The 26,935-nt window shown below is 42.5% G+C and overlaps 1 protein-coding gene across 1 annotated transcript in view; it reads right to left on the bottom strand.

The window, feature by feature from the left end:
- The window catches only part of Gnat3 (G protein subunit alpha transducin 3), a 52,924-nt gene extending 28,234 nt beyond the window's left edge, over positions 1 to 24,690 (bottom strand). The window contains exons 1-4 of the mRNA XM_023565086.2: positions 24,541 to 24,690; positions 18,406 to 18,672; positions 4,703 to 4,745; positions 298 to 439 (exon numbers count right to left, since the gene is read on the bottom strand). Of these exons, the coding sequence (XP_023420854.2) occupies positions 298 to 439; positions 4,703 to 4,745; positions 18,406 to 18,523 (303 nt within the window). The 5' untranslated portion in view covers positions 18,524 to 18,672; positions 24,541 to 24,690. The remainder of the gene's footprint in view (positions 1 to 297; positions 440 to 4,702; positions 4,746 to 18,405; positions 18,673 to 24,540) is intronic.
- Positions 24,691 to 26,935: the final 2,245 nt, after the last annotated feature.

Raw genomic sequence — 26,935 nt, 5'->3', positions numbered from 1 at the left:
AAGAGAGGACAGGTTCTAGTGAATCCTTCACACTCAGCCACCACACGCACTCACCTTCCTGGGTCTGGCATTGTGTTTAATGCTACGTTTGATCCCTAAGAAAGCAGTTAAAGTTGAATAAGCTTATAATGCACAGTGACAAACAGGAAAATGAGAAACCTTAAACAGACAATACCTTAGAATGATCATTTCATGATCTTAAATTTTTGATACTGATTTGAAAGACAAACATTAGTTCTTACGATTTTGTGGCTCAAATTCCTGGGGAACCATGCATGTCATTGGCTCCGTACTTACGGCACTTCTGGGGTTCACATAATCAATCCCGAGCAGGGCCATGGCTTTCACGATGGTGAGGATGGACTGCAGTGTGTTACTGTAGACCACAGCTTTGAACTCCAAGCATTCCTGCTCGCTGTAGCCATTCTTGTGGATGATCCTGTCACGTAAACACCAACAGCTTTTGCAAGTTGAATAACTGATGGTAACCCTAAAGCATGTTACTAATCTATTACTGGAATGCAGCCACATGTGTCTTCATTAGGAAGGAAATTACTTGCTAAATCAGAGCCATTTTTATGCTTTTGCATTTTTATTATCTTTTTCCTGGAAGACAATACTTCCTTTGTGTAAGGGGAGGGGGTTGCTCATGCTCAGAGTGAAGAGGATTCAGGATTTGCTCTATATTAAAATGTTTTCTTGAAACTGGGTAATGAGGATTTTATTTAGAATGTGCTTTCCTCTCCTGAAGGAAAATTACCGGATTTCTAGGGCAGAGGTGCAGGCAGAGGTCAGAAGCTTGGGGGTGTGATCGCAGCAGGACCTGGAGAGGAAGCCCAGTTATTTAGTGGCGTCTGTGACTCTCCTCTCACTTGAGACAAACTGGGAAGTAGGAGTGTCTGCTTTCTATTTACGGCTAAGACAAAGGCTTTCTTCCTGGGGCAGGTAGTGGCCCTTAGCTACACCCTGGCCCCTGCCCTCCCCCTGGGTGTACGTGCCGCCCAGTCCTCTGGCCACACAGCCCGTGCTCCGCTTGGCTGACCTGCCCTTCCTTCCTCCCATTCAGCCAGGATTCACGGCCGTGCTGATGGTCGTGGGGCAAGTGTGTCACCGAGATTCACCCACGGAAGGCTGCAACCCGTGTGCACTAATGGGTTGACGACAGTCTTTCTGCATCTTTACCATGCAGTATATTTTTGTTGCTTCCTGCTATTATTTTTTGTTTGCTCTTGTGACCTTGGAGACTGAGCCTTCTGAATGTTGATCTATATGCAATATTTGTGCACATGTGTTTTCTTACTTCGCATGTATAAGTTATTTTATGTTCATGCTTTACCGTGTTTTAAAATATTCTTGAACTATTCAGAAGTATAATTAAGATGTTAGCAGATAAAATTTCTCAGTTTTTCTGCATATTTTGAAATAAACATTTCTGACACTTTGCTGTTAATGTGCAGTTTTACAAAGAGTGGTGAGAAATACTGGTTTCTTAACCCTTCACCTTTACTGGTTTATTTTAGAATTATTGTTTGCTGATTTGTGAAGATGGAAATTTTTCATTTTAAATATTGTTTAAATTCTGGTTTTTTAATGAGTGAACTTGAGCTGAACTGCCTGTCTTGTGCTTGAGACTTAGATCCTTCAGCTCTGTGGACGGTCTGTCCAGTCTCTCCCCTCCCTGTGTTCTGAGTGGCCTGTGGCTTTACTGACTAACTGAGGTCTCCTTACAGTAAGGCAGCTGGCTATGTATCCAGCGTATTTATTGCAGGGCCCTATCCCAGCCCGGTTCTTCTCTTTTTTGATTTAACTATAATATTGGTTTAATAGGATTTAAAACTTTGTATTTTTTAATAGGCAAATAATTGGGGATTTTTTTAAAAAAAAAAACTCCTTAAGTTCAAAAAAAAAAAAAAAAAAAAAAAAAAGAAAGAAAAAAGAAAAAACGAAAGATAAAGTGGAAGAGATGAGTTTAAGTGTGTCAAAGGCCTGAACCAGAAGAGCTGCTGAGCACAGCTAGTGACCACCGTGCATGCGAGGTGGACCTGAGGGCCTCGGGGGTGACGGCCAGGGAGCAGGGTGACTGACTGACGGAGGGTATTCCTTCCAGAGACGGGAAGCACAAGCTGCCCTGAGGGTCAGCTGAATGGGCCATTGGAAACTAGACTTAAACACGCTGCAATCTACATGAAATTGTAACATGGAGGAAACAATAGTGCTGTGGTCACCAGACAGTCTCACCACTGAGTGATATCGTCCCTGGACATATATATGAAGGAATAAGCTCCTTTAAGATGTCATTTAGAAGGCGCCTCGGGGGACTCCTCTTCCTCCCCCTCCACTGATAGAAATGAACGTCCTTTAAAATTCACTGAGTGAACCATAGGTCTGACCAGTTCACTTTTTTCCATCCCCATCTTATTAGTTATACATCGCATTTTTTAGTTTAGACAAGTTTTGCGTTCATTATTTTGCGTTCATTATTTACTAGTAAGAAATCCAGGCCTAGTTATTTAACTATAAAGAAAAGAGTAGGGAAAATAAATGCAAAAAACACATTGAAATCCATAATAGTGGTGATTTTGAATATGTATCTCATTTCCATATGGGCAAAATGACAAGAAGTTAAAATAGCATTTTTATAATCTTACATCATGGAAGTTTATTACTGTCCAATGCAGAGTTCGATCCCAACGCTTTCCTGTGACCTGTGCACAAGGTGAGCTGAGGCTGTGGCTGGCCGCAAAGCCCCTGTATCCTCAGACATCAAGGGACAAGGTGTGCCGGCCCATGGGGTGCGGCCAGGCGGCCAAGGAGGAGGAGAAAGATCAGGGAGAGAGGAGGAAGGCGGGGAGGGAGGGACTGCACAGACGACAGTAACACAGACACCCGGGGACAAAGCCCAGCGCTGATCTTCTTCCTAAAAAATAATTTAGATCTTTGCTGAGTGACAAAATGCAAAATTATGAAAATCAGATGACCAGCACCTGTGAATAGCTATTTTTAGAAAAAAAATTATGCTGGGGCAAGAACATTTTGAAATTGGTTATTTAAAATATTTCATTTTGTGTAGTGGTTGCTGAAAACATTAAGTACATTACAATAAATTATGAATCAAAGTTTTGTTATCTTCACAACTTAACAACTTGGAGATAACTTCCTGACAAGGATCTCCAAAACCAATAGATCCAATCTCCAAAACCAATCTCCAAAACCTAACAGAAGTTATTTTAAAAAATATTCCATAGTGCTTCTAGGATAGGCTTTAGAAGACTATTGTGAAAGAAATGTAGAGCTAGAGATGTTAGTGATGATAGAGACAGAGATAGAGATAGAGAGAGAGAGAGAGAGAGGGAGAGAGAGAGGGAGAGAGAGGGCGGGGGGTACAGGTGTATCTTAGGATTAGTTTCCAGGCCAAACAAAATCTTCCATAAAGTCTACCATTTGTTCACCTAGAGCTCACTCTCTTGCTTAACTCTCACTCACAGATTTTGTGCTACTTTCATACTGATAGATCTTAGTGTGAGATGTGGCTTGTAAGGAACACTTAACCCTTTAGGGACCAATCACAAGTGGACTGATTACAAATTCCTAGTTGCTGTGACACAGTTACCTGTCTTGACTATTTTTCTTATTTAAGGTTTTGGGGGAAATATGTTGTTTACTCAAAAACACAAATGAGTCATTGATAAGCATATGTATAGCTTATGCCCACAATATTAAAGCAGCTCTAGAACATTCCCAGATGAGTAAAATTAAAACAGAGCTGCTCTTAGTATTTACCATGCTGAGAAACAAAATTTAAAAGAAAAACAGGAATTACAGATTTGTTTACCATTTACAGAAGAGAAGGGATACAGAGACACAGGAGAGACGAGCTGTTTGCCTAGCAGTTGTGGTGACTCGTCCCTCCCTGTGGTTTACAAGAGACCACCATCAGCATTTGTCAAAGCTTTGCTGGATAGTACCAGGTTTGAAAGTGTAGGCAACAGCTGTGAAGATAGTGAGATTCATTATGACGCCCATTCTCGTTGACTTTTATCTACTTTTGAAGACCTGCAATGTCTCCAATGTTTTGATTTTGTCGGTTTTGTTCTTTACTGTTTTGTTCAATTTTATTATAACTGATGATAAAGGCAATTCTATTAGAGATAGTGGGAGGCATTATGGTAACCATTGTTGATCACCTTGTATTATGTTTTTACATTATCTATTATGTCCACCCTTTTGATTTGACCGACTCTGTTCTGTTATGTCACATTTGGTTTTACTCTCTTCCAAAAAAGTAATAAGAATCGTGGGAGCAATAAAACCCAAAATGTGTAATAGTCACTGTACAAAAGAGAGGAAAAGAAAGTGCTCTAAATGCTATAACTGCATGTATATTTAAGTGTATAAGATAGAAAATGGTATCACTGAGTTTTATTGGATCATTGAACAGAACTGTTTGCAGTATCATTGATGGAATGTCCACTTTACAAGCTTTAATTTTGTGACTTGAACAATTATTTCTAAGATGACAATATGTAATCCATTAACTAGTGATTTCCTACTGTTTATTTTTTTCTGTAAATCTATATAACTTGTACCCTTTCTCTGTTTTTTTTTCTCCTTAAATAAAATTTAAAAAAATAAAAATAAAAGAATAGTGGAAATCATGGGCAGACATCAAACATGAAAACATTTGAAGTAATTCAGTACCTACTTCATTTGCTTAACGATGGTACTTTTTCCAGATTCACCTGCTCCTGTAATGAAAAGAAGGGGATGTTACCAAGTGATTCATCAAATCTGTTTACAGATTAACAGCCTATCAGTTTCTCACATGTAAGTCACTGCCAGACACCTCTAATGTATGTTGTCAAAAAATGTTATTGCATTCAAACATAACTTTAGCATAACCATCTCCTGGCTTTGCAGCCCAAGGAGATTGTCACCAGTTTGTACAGTCTTTAAATCTCTCACATTCTCTGAGTTCTCCTCATATATCCAATTTGAATAAATGATGAGAGAAGAAAATTCTAGGTGGTAAGCTTTTGTTTCAAGATCTGTTTCAAAACCTGTTCCAAGCTTCTCTCTAGCACCTCATTTACCTTGGTGCTCAGATGAAATCTCCTTTGTTCAAAAGAGGGGAGGTTGCTAATGACACTAGCAGACCTAGGGACCTCTGGGGGTGACAGTGGATGGGTGAATGCCCCAAGGCAGCCAGGCTGATGTGCAGGGTGGGGGAGGCTGTGGAAGGCAGGGAAGGAGGACCAGGCAGGACTCGCACAAAGAAGCCCTCAGCCTTTGTTGGGAACATCTATTTTAGCTGAGGGGGACAACATAAAGTTTGTTTTTAGGATCAGTTAACTCTGTGAGAGTCATGTGGAGAAACACATTACCACACATGAGCCCTTAATGAACTGTGAGCAGTCTGTTTAGGCTTCTCAGGAACCTTTTGAAGAATTTTCGTGCATCTCATTTGCCATTAAGTAGAATCTTTCTGAGATACGAAAACTAAAAAGCTCTAAAATAGAATGTGATAACCTAGGTTTGAGGTTTGTTTCCTTCCCTGTGTGTGTAATATCTTCAATAAGTACTTTAGCCTGTTAATTTTCTAATCCATAAACTAATTTCTTACCTTCTAAGAACATTAGAGAGTTCTCATGACATAATAAGCATAGAATTGTTTGCAAGCCACAGAGTGACACAGGATGCTATCTAAGAATCCAGAAATCTAAACCTTGGCAGTCTAGGAGCTTTTGTAGATGTCCTGCAGATGTATTTAGCAAGTGAACTTAGTAAAAGAACATTGATTCATATCACAGTGTACCAAAACTTAATTTGAAATTATTCATAAACTAGATAGGAAACCTAAAATTATAGAAGTTTTAGAGAAATTCATGGATGAAAAATCTTTATAATCTCAAACTGGCCAAAAATTAGATAAGATACAAATAAATGAACAAGAGTAAAAAAAAAATTGAGAAATGGGACTATCAAATTTAAGAAAAGAAAAAGGGCTAAGCCACTGTCTAGAAGATATTTATAACAGAAATATCAAGCATAGGCGAGATACCCAATAGGACAGGTTCCACGGAGCACAGAATATTAATTTAAGGGTGTTTTAAATGATAGGTGTGCGTATGAAAAGGTGACAAAAATAACTAGGACTCTAGAGAATGAAAGTGAGGTAAGCTTTTGTTTAAGGTGGTTGGCAATCAGTGTGTCCTCTCTAAATTAAATCCCACCAGAGGAGATGTTTACCCGGTGACTGAGGCTCTGCCACTGTGAGTGGACAGTCCACTAATGCAATCAATCAATAAGCCCATAGATGACATTAGGAGTTGGTCTGGTGTCTGCTCCTTCCTTTCTCTCACTAAGTGATGCCCTGTACAAATGTGGGGGTCGCTACATGTGTCATCTTGTCCTTTCAGTCAGCAGAAATAAACCTGTTCTCTACAACTCACCCCGTGCTGCTATTGTGGCATCAACCACAGAAAATAGACTGGGACTCTTCACCGTGACTCTTAGACATGCTGGGGAGAGGGGAGAGGAGTTAATCCAGGCGACTGGGAATTTGAAATTTGAAAGCTCTGGTTTATCAATAGGTAAGAGAAACACGGGAATTTACTGACAGTGAGTGGTCACTAGTATAAATTAGGTCCAAAAAGTTTTCAGTACAGACATGAATAAACAAAGTTTGCAGAAGAAAACTCAGTATTTTATGCCTAACACAAAATCATATCATTTAACATGTGTCCTTAAGCTACGATTTATCAGCAAAAATATACTGAGCCATGTGCACCAGAGGGTGATCTAAAATCCCTATGAGTAGACTATTAGTACCATAATACTAATGTCTGTGTCTCTAGGAGAGGCGGGGGACCGGGCATATTAGGCTCAGCTATAGAAATTGGATCTCAGGAGATCTTCAAAGTCTGAATGCGGCAACTAATTTTGGACAGATTTGGAAGTTGCACTACTGGGAAGGATCAGATTTCTCATTAATGCAGATGTATCTGTCACCAGCATGGCAGGCAGCTGCCTTCTCTCCCCAAAGCTAGCATGACTTTTATGTAAGCAAAAGTGACGTGAGTTTTGATAACACAACTCTCAAGAGTTTCACTCAAATTACATGAATATGCAGGGAATTAGCTGTTGATTTCTACTCTCCACCACTGGTCTTCCTTCCCCTGGTCCACCCCACTTCTTTCCATAACATTTATCTTTCCCCACTTGTTGTAAATTTTTCACATATTGTGTTTAATTTTTCCTGTTTTATCTTTCATTGTGATAAGATAAATTCCACAAGAACAAGGGTCTTGGTTTTGACCACTGATGCACCCAAAGCATTTAGATTTCTGCCTCCTCAGCAAAATTTCAGTGAAACCATGAATTCTTTAAACTCAAACTTCAAAAATAAGATTCTTTCCTTTGTACCAAGTGCCATTTCTCTTATTGAAATGTTTTTGTATGCGATATAGAAACCTGAACCACGGTGCAGTGATAAGGGCTTCAGCAAATTTTAATTCTATTTCACAGCAAATTTTGTTGTCTCTGGCACAGCTAAATGTATCTGGTTTCTGCACTTGTCTGAAACAGATGTCTGCATTATTTAATCTTGGGTAATCACAGTGGTGAAGCTGTGGGAAATAATGTCTCATTGCTGAAGATGATACATAAATCCTTCCCTTTGGCTACGGGAATCCTTCCTTTCATAAACTGTGCTCTGTACCAGAGGCAGTGAAATTTACCAACAAAGTTGATGAATGTTACAATCAACCAAAGTAATTTGCTTCTAATTCTTTGTGGAATTTACTTAACTAAATACAAACTTATAGACTGGGTATCACTATGTCATTTAATAGAGATTGTTGTGCCTGAGGCTTGAACATCTAAGAGGAAATAAAACCTCAGTGAGCTATCACCTCGCCCACTTTGAGAAGACAGCACCCTGCCCCTGGCAGGACACCTAGCTGTGCGTGAGAGGTGAACCAGAATAGATGACAGTGTTGTACAATATCATGGCTTTTTATTTTTACTGACTGGAAAATTAGAGGGCTAAGGGATGCAGGAAGAAATTCAGAGGGCTTATCGGGCACGCTGATGGCAGCTCATGCAGGTACAGCTTTAGATTTTGTCCCATCAGGTGGAAAAAAGCACCAGGCAGAAAATCCGAGACCACGGCGGTCCATGGACACAGCTGGCCTTCACCCTGGCATTGCCCTCTTCCTTTCCTCTCCCTTCACCCTCTCTCTTCCTCCTTCCCTTTTGCAGGTGTTCTGTTTCCAGGTTTCCTATCTAGAATTTTGGTGCAGGGCAGCAGGGTAGTAATAGGTATGTGCCTACCATGCATGAGTCACCCGATTTGATTCCCAGTTCGAGATACACACGTGCATGTATGCATGTACACACACTTGTGCACACACACTGAAGTTTTCTAGACTGTATGAGCAATGCATATCACAGCCAAATACTGTAGCAATTAAGAACAACTGTTGGTTGGATAAAAAATAATCACAAATAGATCTATTCATTCACTCCCTGTCTTGATTGTAGACTCATCAAGATTTATCACAAATTTGGAGGAAATGTGATTTGTGGGCTACATCAGAAAGCTAAGGGACATTCAGAGTGATTTTCTGGCCATTGAATGTCCTCCCACAACCTGGAAGTCACCTCTGAATTACTTACAGCATCCCCACAATATAAAGTGAAAAGTGTCACATGGTATTGTCTAGGGGCACAGACAAGGACAGAGCCTGTAGGTTTTCAGGAGAGGGGCGATGCTTTGGAATATTTTTAGTCTTTGATTGGTTGAAGCCAGAGATGAGAACACATGCACGGGGGGCATCATCTGGCAGTCACATTGATGGCACTGAGACTAGCATCTCCAAAGTTACTTCTGAGCCAAGAGAACATGTCATTACCTGCCAATCTCTGTAACCTAGCCGATCACTTTTCAGGACATGTCTACAGTGAGCAAAATCACCGATCACTTTTAAAAAATAGCTGGCACTTTTTAATGACAGTACATATTTAGAATTAGTATTTTCCCTTAGAAGTCTTTCTTACAGGTGTCTAGACCACCATTGTTCCCATTGAAACGTCAGTGTTCAATATGAACCTACGGCATAGTCAGTGACTGATTCTGCATGAAAATTCCTGAACAAAATCCAGTCGATCCAAACCTCTTTTTATTTGAAGCTCCTTTGTGTATTCCTTCAGAAGTGAACTGCACAGTACTATTCTTGTGTTTATTGTAGGTCTTAGTTCACAACTGCCTTTCCATTCTTGCAAGATTAGATCATGTTACAGAGCCAAGTATAGGCCGGGTAACAGCATGTTCACATGAACTGAGATATGCAAAAATAATTTCTTCTTTCCAAGTTGTGTTCATTTTCTAGGTCAAGGAGCACCAAGGGAATTTAACAAGATATGCACTTGCTTCCTGGACAGCAACGATCACATAACCAGATGCTTAAACTTTTACCTAATTTGCACATTCATAGTCACACATTATTTTATTAATAATAATAAGAAGAAGTTAGGGATTTTGTTCCACATTTCTCATTTGCAAAGATCACAATATTAAAGCTAAACAATCTAAACCTATGATGGAGCTTCCACTGAGCATGGGGCTTGATTGTTCATTTGGTCCTTTTTAAAACAGGCAAAAGGAGATTAAACAGACTCACAAGATTTCATATAGGCAGACCTAAGTGGTAGAAAGGAACCTTAGAATGGACCAACTCTGTACATACCTCCCATATTTGATGAATGAGCCTGACAGAGATTATGATAGTCATGGCTAATTCTAGTGCCATCTCCACTCCCATACTAAGCCTAACCCAAATTACTTTGTCTTTTGGTCTGACTATATATTTCAGGCTGGCCTTGAGCTCACCATGTAGCCCAGGCTGGACTCAAACTTGTGGCAATCAATCCTCCTGCTTCAGCTTTCTGAGTGGTGGGATCTGAGGCGTGCATCACTACGCCTGGCTTCATGCTGCTTTCTTTTTAGTTATGAACTGAGGGTGTCAATATTCAGATGGGCTGGGCCCTTATGTATGTTATTTTGGATGTGCTTATTTTCAATTAACCTGAAACCAGTATCGTTCCCTTAGACTGACCGTCGGCACAACCAAGTTTTAGAGTAGTCTTTCTTGGAACAAATTGTTTTGCTCTACCCCTTGTCCTTCTCATGGGGCAGCATCAAAATCCTGTGCCAGCCCTGTGAAAGCCCTTCATCCAGGGTGGATTCACAGTCAGCAAGTGGGGCAGGCAGGATCGCGGGTTTGGAGTGCGGTAGATAGGAGCTTGTATTCTCCTCTGGCTTTGACTCGGTGTCTTGATCAGATTTAACCTCTGTGAAAGTCAGTTTTCTCTTTTTTAGCTTGAGATTATTAATATCTACACTTTAGAACTTTCAGAGATTAAATTACAGACCTAAATGAGATAGACCCTACAGTTATATATAGTGAGCGCTCAAGGTTTTCTCATTTGGAGAATGTGCTCACATCATCTGTTTTTTTTTTTTTTTTTTTTCTTAAGATGGGGTCTGACCAGGTTACCCAGGCAGGCCTGGAACTTGAGATTTTCCTGCCTCAGCCTCCCAGGGACGTGCCACTCTGGCCAGCTGTGGGCACATGTTTGCTAAGAGACCTGTGGAGTACAACAGTCTCCACTCCTTGAAACCTTCCTTGTGGGACACGGGGTTGAGACCTCGGATTCTCTCTCCCGTGCTCTCCTGAGAGCCCGCATTCCCTGAAATGGCAGGATGGAAGGCTGCATTTGAGCCATCTACAAACAGCGCCTGTACCCCTACTCCCACCCCCACCCCTGCAGCAGGACAGGGCTGCACCCTGGGGTTGCGTTGCTTCTGAAAGAGATCCCTTTTGCAATCCAGGCCATGTGAGTCTGCCTGCTAACTTCTGTTGGTTTTCAAATGATCCAAAAAAGCTGGCGAAAATAAACACCCAGCTCTTTACTTTTTGGCAAAAGACATCATATACGTTTTCTCCCTGGTGAGACCGTTTAGGATTTTGACTTAGTGCCACCACCACGCCCTTCCAGCGAGCCTTACTGGAGCTTGGAACCCGGAAGGCATCACCTTCACCCAGATGCCTGGAAGCCCAGGGAGGAGGCAAAGGTCAAGCGCAGGAAGCCGGCGCCCCCAGAGCCCGCCTGTTCCGTGCACAGGAAGCCCATGCATCACCCAGTTCTCGTTCACTGCCTGGCATCAGCCACACTAACTGCTCCCCACTGAGTGTAAGCACTGCAGGTTTCTGCACACCCTGTTTATCTGGGTGAATGGGATTTCCCTCTGTTCCCAGTGTGCCGAGTGTTTTTGTTAGAAATAAAGGAAGATTTTTATTTATTTTTGTATCTCCTGATCCAATTGTGGCCATGTTTCTCCTTCGACTTGATAATGTAGTAAATACCATTACTTGGTGTCCTGATAGTCTTCATCCATCCCGGACATCTCTAGTATCTTTCTCTGGTTTTTATATCGATCCCCTGAAAAGCTTGTCAAATGATGAATATTTGCCAGCTTGCCAAATAATAAGCAGAGATGATTTTCCTTTGAGAAGTTTATGTGTTTGTAAGGCTGGGGCAGGAGAGGGACCCCTGGGCTCCATTAGTGAGTTTAAGGTCAACTGGAATTACATAGTGAGACCTTGTCTCAAAAAACAAATATCATTACAAAATAAACAGGAAGAAGTAAATTAAAACTATAACAAGAAAAAAAAAAAACGTGTGAAGTTGAAATGATTTCCTCCTAACTGTTCGGTTGAATTTACTTGTAAGTCAATATGAATAAATTTTCTGGTAAATGTCTATAAAATCTTTAGTCAGAAAATAAGCAATAGCAGTGTTTGCTGATTTTTCCCAAACCTTGTCATCCTTCTTATCTTAGTAATATATCATTTCTACCAGAAAATGAGGATACTAGGATATAGAATTATTTTATTTCCATACAGGCATAATTTAGATATGTAATAGCTATTTGTATAAGTAATTGTTAAGTCTGAGAAGAATCCCGTACATAACTGTTCAGTACAAATTAATGTTTCCAAACTAATAACAAGGCCTTATTACTAACCGGGTTGGCCTATGACCACTGAAAAGTGGGAACAAGAGAAGATCTAGTGAGGGAAACCGAGGCCCTCTCATCAAATAGACGGGGTTCTCCCTGGCTTTCTCCCTGCAGGCTCCAGATGCTGTGATGGGCCAGGTCACCTCTGTGTGCCTGCACCTCGGGCCTGCTCAGATGTACTGTCCTAGATGGTGGCTCTTCGCTTCTGCTACGCCTCAGATTTGCCTCATTTTCCCCAAGCCGCTGAGCTAAAGACCACACCTCCCTCCCCCTCATGCCACGGCAGGCCGCCACCAAATCCCCTTGCTCGCCCCTTAATGTCCCTCAGATCTTACTTCCAAACTTGTGATTTTTGCCTTAATTCAGGATTTCATCGCGTCCTTGGCCTTCCTATTGCAATCCTCCTATTTATAAAATCCTTGTCTTGTTGTTATTATAAGTAGAGTTTGGAATCAACTCTGAAAAAAGTAGTAGAGTTTGATAAAAATTTCAAATATTATCACTTTGTTTCCTGTGGCCTTCGGGTGAAAAATCTCTTTATGGGGTGACACAGCTCTGTCCCGCTATGAAATGCAGATCTATCTTCTAGCAACTGTGATTGACCTCCAGGGACACTGTAGACTCTGCTCATCTGTTTTTCTGTCCATGCACATGTCTTTTCCTGTGCTTCACACACCACAGGATGCAGGTAGTAATTTTAAACTGACAGATAAAAATAGAAAACTGATGCAAATTAATTTTCATATTAGGAAACCCAAGCACCTTCTTGATTTCTCGTTTTTTTTGTTATCTAGGTAACTAAAGTACTATTTCATAGAATTTTCATGTAGGTTAAAGGTCATGAAAAACAGCAAAAAAAGAGAAATGAGAGCTTTCCTCTCAGCACTAAAGCTAGAAGCTTACTTTGTGACAACACTGGTCTTTGGACAATAGGCCAGGGTCCCTAAAAAGGAGGTTAAAAAAAAAGACTGAACCATCCATTCGGTGCAGTGGGAAAGAATGTAACAGAATAAAATTGTGGCATGCACGGGCACCAAGATAATGATGGGAAAGAACTTTGAGGACTGGGGCTGGGGATTTAGGTCTGAGGCATAAGCACCTGCCTTGCAAGCAGGCAGTCGTGAGTTCGATCCCTGGTACCGGTAAAAAGGAAAAAGACAAAAAAAAAAAAGAACTTTGAGGACCTCCAAAGGACCATGACACAACTTAGAGGCTCCATCAATATGCAAATATGAGTGAAGAAATTAAGAAAAAGAAAGCATTTTCTAGCCATGTAAGTTAAGACCTGTATAGTGTCCTTATGGGCATGTTCTTGTGATAAAGGTGCAGGCCATACGTTGGTGAGGGAACCCACCGATGGACAGAAAGAAGAAGTGAGTTCTAATAAAGTCAAGAATCAAGTGATGTGTCACATGAGAAAGTGGTGTAGAACAAATGGAAGCAAGAAAGAAAAGAGATGCATTGATGGAGGTGTGAGTTTCCTAAGCTGGGCATTACTAAGACTCTGTAAGATACAATTTTTAGTAAAGAGGAGGGCATGCGATTTAGATTGCTGTGAACTCAAGTTAATGTAGAAGGCGAAAAAATAGAAACAGCTTGTACAGACTACTTGGAGAAGTGTTTCTGTGTAAAGCATCTTAAAAGATTGTAAGGTGGATTCAGGGTTATATAAATAAAAGAAAAAAATTTATACTGAAGGAAATGACCACTCACAGTTATGAAGAGGAAGGCATGGTAGAGGGCTTTGAAGATGACAAAGGTGGCATCATTCATGGAGTAAAACTCTAAGCCAGGCGAGGTGATACAACGTGCAGCACAAAGGTTGAAGCCAACCTCAGTGCTAGCTCAGGTGGAAGATGGTAAATGAGCGGGACTTTGGAAATGCCCACTGATGGCTGTTTTGTTTGACCTTAGGGGTCATCTGAGGGGTGGTGTGAGGGAAGAAGGGACAAGGAAGCCCGCTGGGCATGTGGCTTTCAGGGTATTGTGGGGGAAGATTAGGAATTACTGGCCCAGCTAACATGATAAACATGGCATCTGTCAGCCAGGAAATTGAAAATGATGCATCTCAGGCAGCTACAAGACTTGGCATCTTTTCAAACAAATCATTTTATATTATTTTAAGGCAAAATTTATGTTATGGGATGGAGGAAACAAGGGTTCTAATTTGGATAAGTAAAAGAAAAAACTGGACACCTTATTGGCAATACGTCTTTCACACTGTCTGCAGGATTCTTCTCTGACCCCTGTTGATCAGAAGGGGACTTTTGGTCCATCTTTCTCACCACCCTAGTGACCTCTTCCAGGGAAGCCATTTATTGGCTCTGATCCATTGACTGGGTTCATGTAATGACATCTCAAACAGAAGGTCTTACCCTTGATGAATTGAAATCTCTCCCACTCATTCCTAGAAATACTTAAAAAAAAAAAAACAGGGCCTACTTAAAAAATATGAAATGAAAATAACTGATTTAATCTGAGCCTGTGTTCTCCTTTTTTTGTAGTTATACACAAATGGAACAGAAAAAAATATATATATGTACTTTTTGACATTTGATTTATTTCAATTTGGGGAGCTACTGTGCAGAGTAAACCACGTTGGCCTGGAGATTCACAAAGCAACTTCCTTGGGGTTATGGGGCCAGCCCAAGGCCAGGGACAGCTGAAAGGAGCCTAAGGCTCGATGAAGACAGAATAAAACCACTTTACATCAAGGGACTCAAAAAGACATTCTTCTCTACTAGCATTAAATTTCTCTGTTGTGTGGTTTTAATTATTTTAGCTAGTTATATTGTATAAGTTCTACTTAACTGTTTTGTAACAGATTCTATAGAATGTCAAAATCATAATTCTTCTTTTGCAATACTAAAAATGCCTTGAGTATGCATTTGTTGAGTAAATGGGAATATTTGAAATAATTTGAAAATACTGACACAATAAATATGCAGACATTTAAAATAGATATTTTATCTCTACACTTTCCCTGGATTATGTTTCCAAAAGCCAGATGACTGGATTTATAATTTAAAATAATAAAATTCGATGATATGATTAGAAGGTAACAATGTGATGTTTCAAAGAAAGCACACAGAAAAAGTTACGAGTAAGCGGTTTTAGAATGGACAGAAAAGAGTGCGCTTGGTGAGCTGTCCACGGCTGGGACTTCCCAACACCACTGTGCTAATGGAGAACATCGGAATGAATGTGTGTTAGACACTTAGACACGAAGGTCCCACCAGGCAGTGTTTCTAACGTGGGAAAGCAGGCAAGCGTTTCCCTTGTGCTCTCCACGACACTCCGAGTCTCACCTGCTCGCACAGAAAAATTTGTAAAAACACAAAGGAAAGTAACTTGGAGAAATGCGTACATTCAAACTGAACTCTGAGGTAATGAATGCAAGAGGAGGAGACAGCTATTGGAAATGTGATAGATATTGATTCCACAATTAATAACAGGGATTTCTCTTGAATGGAAATAGAAATTTTTAAAATTTTTATATTACATTATTTTGGTATTGGGGACTGAACTCAGTCTCGCGGTACTGGGGAAATATAATTTAATCAAACATTTATCAATAGAAACTTTAAAAGTAGCTTTCTTGTATTAAAATGTTCTCTTCTAGGGTCTTTTCTGGCTACATTTTTGTGTTTTTCTGAGGCCCATGGTGACAGTCTCCAGTGCAGGTATACATGTCCCTGCATTATGTGAGCCAACTTTGGTGTTTCTTAGGAGTTACTTTTTTCGCTAAAAACAGGGATTTTGCCTGTGTTCTGTCATTGTACTGAAGGCCTGAAAGATACATTAAAAAAGGAATCTGTGTGCAAATTGATTCTTCAATGTCCAAGCAGCCCTGGCTCTGCCTTGGATTCTGCATATATTAACATCAAATGGTCACACCTGCCTCCCAGGGTGTGTGAAATTTGGAAAGTCAGTATGATATTGCTCAGTGCCTAGAAATCCACCAGACAATCCACAGAACACAAATAATGAGCCCTGTCAAAAGCGTTTTGTCGATTTTTCTTGCTTTTCAAAATAGGCATCTAGATTCAGGATGCAGGTCCGGACCCCTACCAAGGTTAAGCTCATTAGCCCCAGTGGCCTGCGCTCAGTGCTGAACATAAAAACTGTGTCTGACTCACACTTTCCCAAAGAGGAGACTGCTTCAATGATGAAACAAATTAAACAGATATCGCTGCGGAGCAGCTTGCAGGGTGAAAGCTTTAGTTTGGTTCTATAGAACACATTTATGATGTCTTATTGAGGTGGAATATAAGGTTATGGCACAGATGTGCAAATTAAATTCAAAAGGAGACTCTAGGTGTAAGACGGTTGTCTTGAACTGGGCCACTGAATCATGTACAGGATTCAAATACAGTCTGAAAGGGAAAGCAGTCAAGTGTTTGGAATATGCTTGCAGTAAGAAAGCCGAAGAGAATTTGATCCACTTAGTATAAATGAAATGAGGCTGAGGAGTTCACATATGCCTTGGAGCAAAATAATCAAAGCATGTTTTATAGTAATGACAAAATAAGCTGACATGGGTAAAGCAGCAGGGACAATTGTCCCACTAATGATTGTTTTGTGTCTTTTATACAAAGATTACTTTTCTTTCTCAATCAAGTCTCCACTCCAGTCTAAAGATGACTGGCCTTCTTCAGGTCACACGTAGCAAACTGAGCTTCAATCAGCGAACTTTTCCAGTCTGGAAGACCATGTATCACTAATCCATGGATTCTCGTTCCATAACTTAAAAACTTTTGTTCACTTTCCCATTCTCTCCATCACACTCACTTTGCAGTGATGTGTTCCCTTCTTGTGTACATTTCTTTTGCTCTGTTTGTTCCCTGCCCAGCTGGGTCTCTGACTGACCGGCCTCTGATGGGCTATTGCGGGAATCACAGACTTGTCCATGTTTAATAATGTCTACTTTTGTCTAACTAATAATATTTATTCTTCCTGACTTACTTTGATTTGCATTTTTATAAATAAGAGAAAGTATAAAAGTAATAATTGGCTTGTTGAAACCACATCGGTCCTTTGGAAATACTAGGTAAACATAGGGATTTTTAAATGTGTTTTCTCATCAGTATTCAGGCCATTATTCCTAGCACAGGCAGGACACAAAATGCATTTGTGGGAACGCTTTGCTCTTGCCCGCATCTAGTGTTTGCCTTTTGCCTGTCCACATCGTTTTCATTCTTGTCCAAGCCTCGCAGAGCTCTGTGTGTGTGTGTTCTGCTTTCTCAAGCATGGGCCTAGCGTCTTTCTAGGACCCCTCTAGGTGGTGACTGGCTGTGTAGTGGCCGTGTACAAACGCAGAACTTGATCAAAAAGAGAGAACATAGTTTTACTTTTGAAAGGCAACGCTGGAAATCCTATTTCCCCCCCTAACGTTCTTTGCAAGGCAAGTTTGCTCTCAAGGGCAAATTAGAGGCAAGAAAGGAGGAGATAAAAAAGAAGGACATTCACTGTGTGAAAAATTCACAACTCTGAAATGAATTTTTTTGTGTATGACATCATGTGTTGTGTACCTGACTCTGATTACTTGGGAGATCTTATTTCATTTTTTTTGTGTAGGTCTTTATTTCCAAAATCTACTTCTCTTTCAGTAGCCATTGCATGTTAAATGTTTCTTGAAAAAAATGTGCTACAGAGATAATTTTTGTACTTTCCATGTATTGAATATTTATTGAATTTATCGTGTGGTAATCAGTGTGCTGTACTTGGAGGGAATGAAGAAAGAGGAGAGACGTAAAATCTGAACAGCATAGATATCTGAATGTTCTAAAGGAAATCAAACACAGTATTTTCTAAGTCTACAGCATGGTCAAGGTAGGAACCAGGAGTCAGAGGATATTATTGATATAAAATGCTTTATAATTTCTTTAGTGGCCACTTGGGAATAATTGATTTTCACAGCACAAGTAAATAACATATCAATTTTGGTATCAAGCCACTTAGTATAGTTTTGTTCAAACAAAATAATATAGAATTTTATAATTTGTAACTAAAAGATTGCTTCCTGTATTTAAAAAAACAATACTTAGGAAATGATTAGGGTGCAGCAAAATAATAAATGTGTATGAGACTTTCAGTGAAAGTAAATTACGTTTTGACAGAAATTAAAATATATGATAAATATCCATCTTTGCTCATCAAATGTCACAAACACGAGAAAAAGTGTAAAATATGTATATACAGTTAACATAAAATCTACTTAGGTTCCCGAACACATTTTCATAACACACTAGGCCCTAAAGCATGAGAAAACGTGCACCGCAGGAGAAGCGAGCTCTGACTTGAAGTGCAGGGGAAAGCCTTACCTAAGAGAAGCAACTTGACCGTCCGGGCGTCTCGCTCGGCATCTTCCTGGAGCTTTTTCTCCAGCTCTCTGGACCTTTTGGCCGACTCCTTGCTTTCTGAGCTAATTCCGCTTCCCATCTTGTCAGGTTCTGGTCGTCAGCTTCTCTGCTCACACTTGTCCAGTGCAGGACACAGCTCTGGTTTGGACACAGTTCCAAGCAGACCAGCGATGCAGCCCACAGCGCTGCTCCGTGCCCTCCAGGACCTGCTTTGACTGAGGCTGTCACCTGAGCGAGGAGCAAGAGCAAGGCTGAAGAGGAAACTCATTATGCTTTCAAATTAAATGGTGGCTGCTTCAAACATGGCTTATCTGCCCTAAAGGCAGCAGGATAGTCCTAGCAGCCATCCAACCTGCCTGGTAGGGTGAGCTGCCACAAGCAACTCCAAACAGACCAGTAGCCCATCTTTGCTAGTGAGATTAAAGTTAGTATTACCAACTGAAAATATTTGTGTCTCATCTTCAGCTATGTGGCTGCTGAGCTCCTTCTCACCACTCTCCTGTCACAGCCGTATTCATAGTTTGCTCACCTTTGATGGTCAATTTACACTTAGAGGATGGAGAATCATGGGGAAACTTCACACACAGTGAACTGGAAAGCAGCTTTCTAAAAAGTATAGTTCTTGTATTTATACATGTTCTTATACCCTAATACAGTTTTTGTATTTATACATGTTATGTTGCCACAAACATAGAGTCCAAAGCACAGTTCTCTTAAATTATTGACTTTAGTCTTATAGGTCCATCTCTAGAAATTGAGTTTTTAGTGCCCATGAGGAAGTCAGTCCGTCAGCACTGATTGGGGGCCACCTGGGTGTAGACATGGGCCTGTGTCCACCTCAGACAGCATGGAAGCTCTCTAGGGTCATCAAAAAACATCTGCTGTGCAGAGGGATGTGTGTTGATGTGGAACCAAGGGGACCCAGCGTTCTCAGGAACAGCAGTTTAGTTCTTCCTAAAAAATAGTGATGGTAAGTACACCCCACAGTGAGTACACCCGACAGTGAGTACATTTGATGGTCAGTACACATATGTTCCAACCCTCTGACCAGCCAACAGATAAGATGCACTCCTTGGAAATCTGCAGGGTTCTGGGCTGAGATATTATGGCACAATGTTTGATTTCTCAAAGCATGAAGTGCTGAATAGGTAGGCAACCCATATTTTCCTCTTAAACACAGTTGTTTGCCTATGGAGGAAGGTGTCTTCCTCCTATATTTTAGGATTTACGAGTGACAGCCAGACAGTGCTAGAATATAGTCAGTGCATCAGCCTGTCAGGGCTACTTGTGTGGCTCAGGTACAAAGTCAGAACAGGTGGGGTTTTTGAATGTTTCTACAACAAGGAAGCAGGCTGCCAGGTTAAACACGTGGGTCTGCTTTGTTTACTTTTAGCCAGTGAAACTGTTGGGCTGAAGATACATAAACATAGTCAAAGCATCATAGATTTTATTTCTTCAGAGCCATATTATAATAGTATAAAAATTTGAAAAGGTACATATGCAAAGATCTGTGTAAATCAGGGCACAGCTTTTACAATGCAAAGGTCCTGCCCTGAGAGATCAGCTCACACTGCCTGCTCACTCCTGGAGACAGAGCCCGCTCTGCAGCGACCCTGAGCCTATTAAATCACATTTTGTGCATTGGTTTTCTGTAGAAATTGAATCTGCACAGGACCATGAGTGCTTGGGGTTCTTGCTTGAGCCATAGCAACTACGAGCTGAAAATATGCATTGCGTGATTTGCATTCAAGGGTAAATGTACTGCACAGTCTAGGCTGGGACGCGCCCCGACTTTGGCACAGTGAGGGCTTACTAAGGCTTCCCGACTCAACCGCCAGCTGCAATGCAAGGACTCTCAGGAGGAGGAGGTGGTAGTGTGTGCGCTGTGTACAAGAGGGGCTCATGGGTTTCCCTGCAGCCCAGCAGCTTCACTGGACTTTTGAGACTGTGATGCTATTTTGCTATGAGTGACTAAAAGATTCCTGGCGTAGAATTCCAGGTTGTGTCTGTGGTGGGGTAGTGCGGGGTGGGGGGCGTGCTAGGAGGAGGAGAAGGCTGCTTCCAGCCGTACCCTCTCCCCAGAGGCCTGGGACGCAGCATCCCTAGTGCGCTGGGGCTGTTAGCACAGTCAGTGTTCATCTCCCTTCACTTAGGAATGCAGATTTTCTGAAACTCAAGATGTGGTGAAAATCTAAATAGCAAATCCACCGGCAAGGGGCAGCGCCTGGCTAGCTCCAGTATCCACGGCCTCTGGGACGGGACATGCCAAAGGAAATGTTAAAAAGTGACTTCTTGCTGACAGCACAATAAAGACCCGGAGCCACTTCTTCCTTGTCCTCTGTTGGTGTCACACCTGGTCTGTCTCAGTGCACTCTCAGTTTCAGAAGCAGTCAATGGAGAAGCTCAGGGCTAGCCTCAGTCTCATTACAAACAGCGCTGCCATTCAGGCCTGCGAGCTTACTTCTGTTCTCTCTAAAAGAGTAGCAGCGGGCTTGCTTTCAGGGGTTCAACCTGTGGCACAGTGAGGGCGCCCTGAACCTGCTATCAGTGAAAGGAAAGGAAGTCAGATGTGAGGACCAGAACAGGTTTGATCTTAAATTCACAAAACTTAAGAAGGTCTCCAAAATGCCACCCTAGTAGGGTTGTACACACTGATCACTAAGACAGATCACTCTGTAGACACACAGGTGCACATGCATGCCCACACACATACATTACAAGACAGAATATATTGGAAGGCTGTAGCCTTTTAGAAGAATCATTGAAGATCACTTTTGGCTAATATCACTGCATCAACCTAAATGGTGACACCATCCTTTGATAGGGATCTATGCAAGGGAGAAAGCTGACTTAAGACTCAGTAGTTGAATGCAGAGAACAAGCTTGTAAGATCTAAAATTCACGGAAGTACTGAAAACCTGGGGCACATGAATCCTTTCCATCTTGCTGTTTTGGGGAGGGTCACCATGGAGTCTTGGAAGAGACATTAGGTTATGAAAAGCTTGAGTAATCCTTCTCTCGTGTTTCCAGTTCAACACAAGACAGAGCTGGCCTGCTTTAACCAGGGCTCCAGCCCATGTTCCCAGAGAGGTCACTCATCAACATTAACCCTTGGGTGTCCACAGCCGGCAGGCTGGCCTCCCTGGGGATGGTACTCCCAGCTAGCTCCAGTGAGTGGCTTTGGGGGCTCAGCTCCTGCTGGAAAGGCCCAAGACGGGCTGTCATCTCTGCTAGTCCCTCTCTGGTTTCCATACTCTGTAAGATGTGTTGATTTCAGGCACTGTGTCCCTCAGTGGTTTGAGTCCTGGCTGCCTTAGCAATGACCTTTATCCTCGCATGGTCCCATGGTGCTGGTGGCAAAGCATCCTCCTCTGCTAATGGTACCCAAATGTGCAATCTAGGAGCTGGAGCATGGTGCTCCCTCCAGAGGGCTCGTGCCTTTGGGGGTTTCTCAGCGCGCTCCTGGGCCCCGAGGGAAGAAGGCAACACTTGCTGTTCCGAGCTCGCCCGTTCAGATGGTGCCTTCAGTTTCCAAGCCCAGCAGCAAGCAGGTTCTTACAGTAAGAGGTGCTGTGTGTGTGTACTTTTACTCTTTGCAGTGGATTTCTACCTTCACTTGGTCTGTAACTCTTCTTTATGGACCAGGACACGACTATGCATAATGATTATTAAATGGTTTTCTAGGCTGCTTTTTCCTAGCTCAGATGTTTTTGCAGCCTCTTTAACATTCACCTCACACAGTGCCTCTTTTATCTTTCTCCTCGGTCACTTCAGGTCTGATTATTGCAACAGGCTCCTCACTAAGTTTCTAGGCTCTGCCCTGCCCCCGGTCGCGTGGCAATTCACCTGAATTCCCTCAAATTTGGCCTGTCCTCTTCCTCTTTTCTTGCTGAGAACATGAGCGGGTCCCCTTGCTTAGTTTTGCCCTCTGCCTACTCCTGTTGTCACCCACATAGCGGTTTAGATAGCACACCCAACTGTCAAACACAGCCCCCAGGACGTTGCATAGCTCCTTTTCTTTTTAGGTAGGCGTTTATCTCTTTTCTAATGAGGTCTCCCCTCATGGTTTTCTTTCATGCTTTCTTCCTTCACTAAGACTATCTTTCTTCTCCACAGATGACTTGCCCAACAGTACCCATTTTTCAAGACAGAGCTACATATGAGTACCTGCTCCCAACTGAGGGTCTGGATCTTTACTTCTCAAGTTTCTGAGAGGCATCTGGGTGTGGGGCATGTATTGTTCATTATGTAGCCATAAGCTTCGCTCTGACCACCTCTGCGAGTTCTTTTCCTCCTTCTACAAACTCTAGGCTGATGGGACATAGAAGAAAATCTTGTTTATTGAATGATGGGTGGTCAGTATGGTATCAAACAACTCTCCGCTTCTTCCTGGAAATACGTTGTAAATGATGGTAAGAATGAAATATTCAGACTGTAACATTGCGAGAGTTTATTTACCCAATAGTTAATCTCCTATGTTCCAGACATAGTAGAGTCAACAGTAAATAGAAAGTGTGGTATTTGACCACTTAGAGCTGAATGTCTAGCATATTTATGTGTGGAATGGGGATCTCATATTTATGAAAAACAAAGTGAATATGTAGAGTATGCAGAAATATAGATGATGACAAGTACCAAGAAAGAATAACCAGAGAATCAAGACAAGCAAATAAAGGTGAACTTAGTGAGGGATTAAAGCATGACTGTGTGTGTGTGTGTGTGTGTGTGTGTGTGTGTGTGTGTCTGTCTGGGGAATGATTCCAGAGCCTTTGCCCTGAGCTACATTCCCAGCCTTTATTTATTGAAGTGTGTATTTATTTATTTATTCAGTGACAGGATCTTGCTAAATTGTTAAATACCCAGGCTAGGCTAGAAATCTTGATGCCTCTGCCTCAGTCTCCTAGAGCACTGGGATTATGAGCTGTTGCCTCCATTCTCAGCTGAGGGTTAGGGTTTTATGTGACATGTCCAGGGGAGACCTCCATGAAGAGGTAATTGGATTACAGGAGGTTCTCCACAAATCAACTTCATTCTGAAAAATGCTTGTAAAAATGCACACAGAGAGCAGTGCACAGGCGGGGTGAGGGGACATGATTCTGACGGTGGGGTTACATACGGTTTCAGCAGGGAACTTGGCGAATGCCATGAGCGAGCCACAGCTGAGTCTTTGGTTTACACTGCAGTGGGGCAAGGAGTCTGGATGAGACACTGAGCACGCGTGCATGGGGAGAGCTGTTATTTGGAGGAAGGGGACCCTCATGACTGAGGGTAGTTTCTGAACAAGGACCGAGCTGTGCTCTGGTAACCCAGGGGATCATTTCTCCCTCAGATGGGGGACTCTGAGTGAGGGCCCTGGCCTTTCCTCACAACCCACCCCTGGCACGCAGAGCACCTAGGCCTTGGTGGTCACTACCTCTGCTCAAAACCTGGGTCCCATTACCCTTGTTCCTCTGAGAAACTTACAAGAAGACACTTCATGAAGTAAACACCTTTCTGTGTCACCGTTGCTGAACTTGAAACAGTGGTTGCTATTCATCTTTTCCTTCTTTCATATGAATTCTAGGTTTCACTCACCTGGCAGTGCTTTTAATTGGTCCTCTCCAAGTTTCGCCAGGACTGAAAGGTTACCTGGGTTGGAAAGTGTTAACTTTTAAATGGTCACAATATGAAAGCTCTCACTCTACAATCAGGAATGAGATAAGAATGTCCATTATCACCACTTCTATTCAACATAGTTTTGGAAACATCAACCAGAGAAGACTGGGACAGTTCCAGACAAACCAAACAAGTTTTAGGATGGTGGGGATTAATAGAGATATGGGACTTTTTGTGCTGAAACTGGGAAGTGTCATGGGAAACTGGGATGACCCAATAATGTTACGAACACTCACACTTGTATTATCTTGGCTCATCTGAGGAGGTGATGAAGGCTCCCACAAGTGTGAGATCTTACACCCCACTTCTGACACCCTTCTCAGGCTATTGCTGCTGGCCTTGCTGTATGCACATAAAGCTGAGTAGGAAGCATCAGTAATGAGCCCCAGCTCTTGTGTAACTGCTACCTAGAACAAGATCCCACTGCAGCAAGGAACTGACCTCTGGCTGGCTTGGTCCTACATTGTTTGAGTATCCAGAGTGCCTTCCTCTCCTTCTTAGACAATCAGTGCTTCTCCAGGGCTTTCATCCTGTAAGAAAGCCATAGAACCTAAGTTCTTCATTTAAAGGAGGTCCAGCCCAGGACAGAAGGGTCCCCCAAAGAACTTTCCTTTTGTGATCTCATTGGGCTGTGGACCAGGAGTGCCCCATTCTGAGGTTAGAGGATCAGGTGGCCAGGACTGCATGAAATGTGACCTTACGTCACTGTGCTCTGTGGAGTCCTTACAAATGACTATAAATGTATCAACACTAACATCTTTATATAAACCCCCTTTGTCGCTCACTAAGGACCTCTAACATAGAAGTAGTCATGCCTGCTTCTGATGGCTGCGGTCCACTGCTCCTTCCTGGTCAGTGGTTCCTTCCCTTGCATTATATTCTCTTCACACAAAGGAACCTGAAGTAACAGAAGGATAAATCCACAGCTTGAGTCTCATTCAAGTGAGTCTGTATCCCATCCAGAGTCCAACCTGTAGTCCTGTACCATGCACCTGCTGGGAAGAGCTATCATCCCTGCTCCCATGACCTGTCCACCCCTAAGCCCACTACAGCCCTGGGCACCTCATCACAAAGGCCCAGCTGGCATCAACTGGCCACATGTTGTGCCTTTTGGTTCCTCCAAGCCTCTTCCATAGGAGGTGCTCATGGCCCGGTGTTAATGTTCAACCTCTCCTCCCTCCCAGTTATTCCACTGCCAGGTCCCAGCGCACCCAGACAATGTACCTGCACTTTCCTTTGTGGCTAAGAGCCTGCTCACAATTTCCGTGCAGGGAAGACAGTGGGGTGCACTTCTGCTGCTGCCCCTTCTGCTGGCCTACTGGCAGCTGTCTTCCCAAGTCCACCCAGGAGTAGAGAAATGGCACAGCGGTGGTCAGTTTTGGGTTTGCTCCCATAGAGCAAGCCAGCTGCCTGGGAACAAAACTTAGGCTTTCCCCTTCTTCATGCCCTGCTGGTCAGCTAAGGGAGAGGCACCCAGGACTGGGCCACTGAGTATGCAGCCCCTGTGAGGTTCCCACAAAGTGATGGATTCCTGTGAAGCCACCTGACCCTGAGCCTTGGGTACCCATTGCCTGATGGGTAGCTCTGGCCACAGAGCCACCTGATGTCCCGCGATGAGATGCTCCACTGCTGCCAACATTCAGCAGTGTGAGATATTTGTTCTCCAACAGTGAACATTTCCACTTAGGTGGCATGACTTTGCTTTGTGTGGCTCTGAGTCATAATTCTCCTGCCAGGGCCTTCCCTCCATTTCTCGAAGCATTTAGTTCTGCAGCAGAGAGCTCTAACAGAGTGGCTTGGCAGCTGGCAGGGACTTGCCCCATAGGCAATCTGTCAAGTTCTGGAGGCCCTTCTGTTTGTCACAGTGGAAAGGGGAGTTGCTACAGTTGCTTGTGTCATCTTCTGGGTATTCTGCAATGCCTGGGACAACTACCAGCCCCCCAGCACAGAAGTACCCCTCCCGCACCCGAGGTGCCGAGGCCTAGGACTCCCTGCTCCGGCCCCATGAGTCCACTGGACACACAGAGCTCTCATCTCAGCACAGCACAGCAGAGCTCTCATTTCAAAGAGAGAGTTCTGTCTCGTCCCTGGAGCCCTTTGGGGTCATATCATAACCCGCAGTGTCTCTGTGACTCAAAGAACTTTACAAGGTGTATGGTCCTCTTTTAGGAACTAGGTACAAGGGACAATAGTTTGTCCCTTATTTTAGACAGAAGCTCTGGATGTTTCAGACAATCGAATTTAGAAATTTCACTAATTTAATTTAACAATTTCACCAGTCAGGCAGGGCCCTGATCCTCTGAAGATTCCTGTTGTACCCATCAGTTGGAATGTGAGTGTCTTACCAGGGCTTCCTGATGTAACACTACTTCTTTATCACTTTATCCTGTTTACAGGTTGTCACTGATATAAGGAGCAATGTTCTATAAATGCTCTAAGGAATGGGAAATTACTGAAGGTCCCTTTGGGATAGCTATGGCAGAGTAAGAAAAAGTTAACCCAGACCGGGACAAGTCAGGAAATTTAGACAGTCATTTTTCCAACTTGACTGCCCATGAGTTCTGTTTAATAGGCCCGGTAGGAATCTATCAGAGTTACTTTCTCATTGTTGGAACACAACATTTGATTTACAACTCCAAGGAGAAGTTTATTTTGGCTAACAGTTTGTAGAGTTTTCAGTCTATAGTGGACTGGATCCAAGGCAGGATGACGCGGCAGAGGGCTTTGCAGAAGAGAAGCAGCTCATAGCATGGCCACTGGAAGCACAAAGAAGGGTCAAGGGAGGAGGACGGAGAGAGTAGTGGTCAATCTACCCAGTGACCACCTCCTCCCACCA

Source organism: Cavia porcellus, unplaced genomic scaffold (assembly GCF_034190915.1).
Source record: "Cavia porcellus strain 051 isolate PalLab524CR breed Dunkin Hartley unplaced genomic scaffold, mCavPor4.1 scaffold_2, whole genome shotgun sequence".
Classification (NCBI taxonomy): domain Eukaryota; kingdom Metazoa; phylum Chordata; class Mammalia; order Rodentia; family Caviidae; genus Cavia; species Cavia porcellus.
The sequence above is the reverse complement of the archived record's forward strand: the minus strand, read 5'-3'. Positions and strand labels throughout refer to the sequence as shown.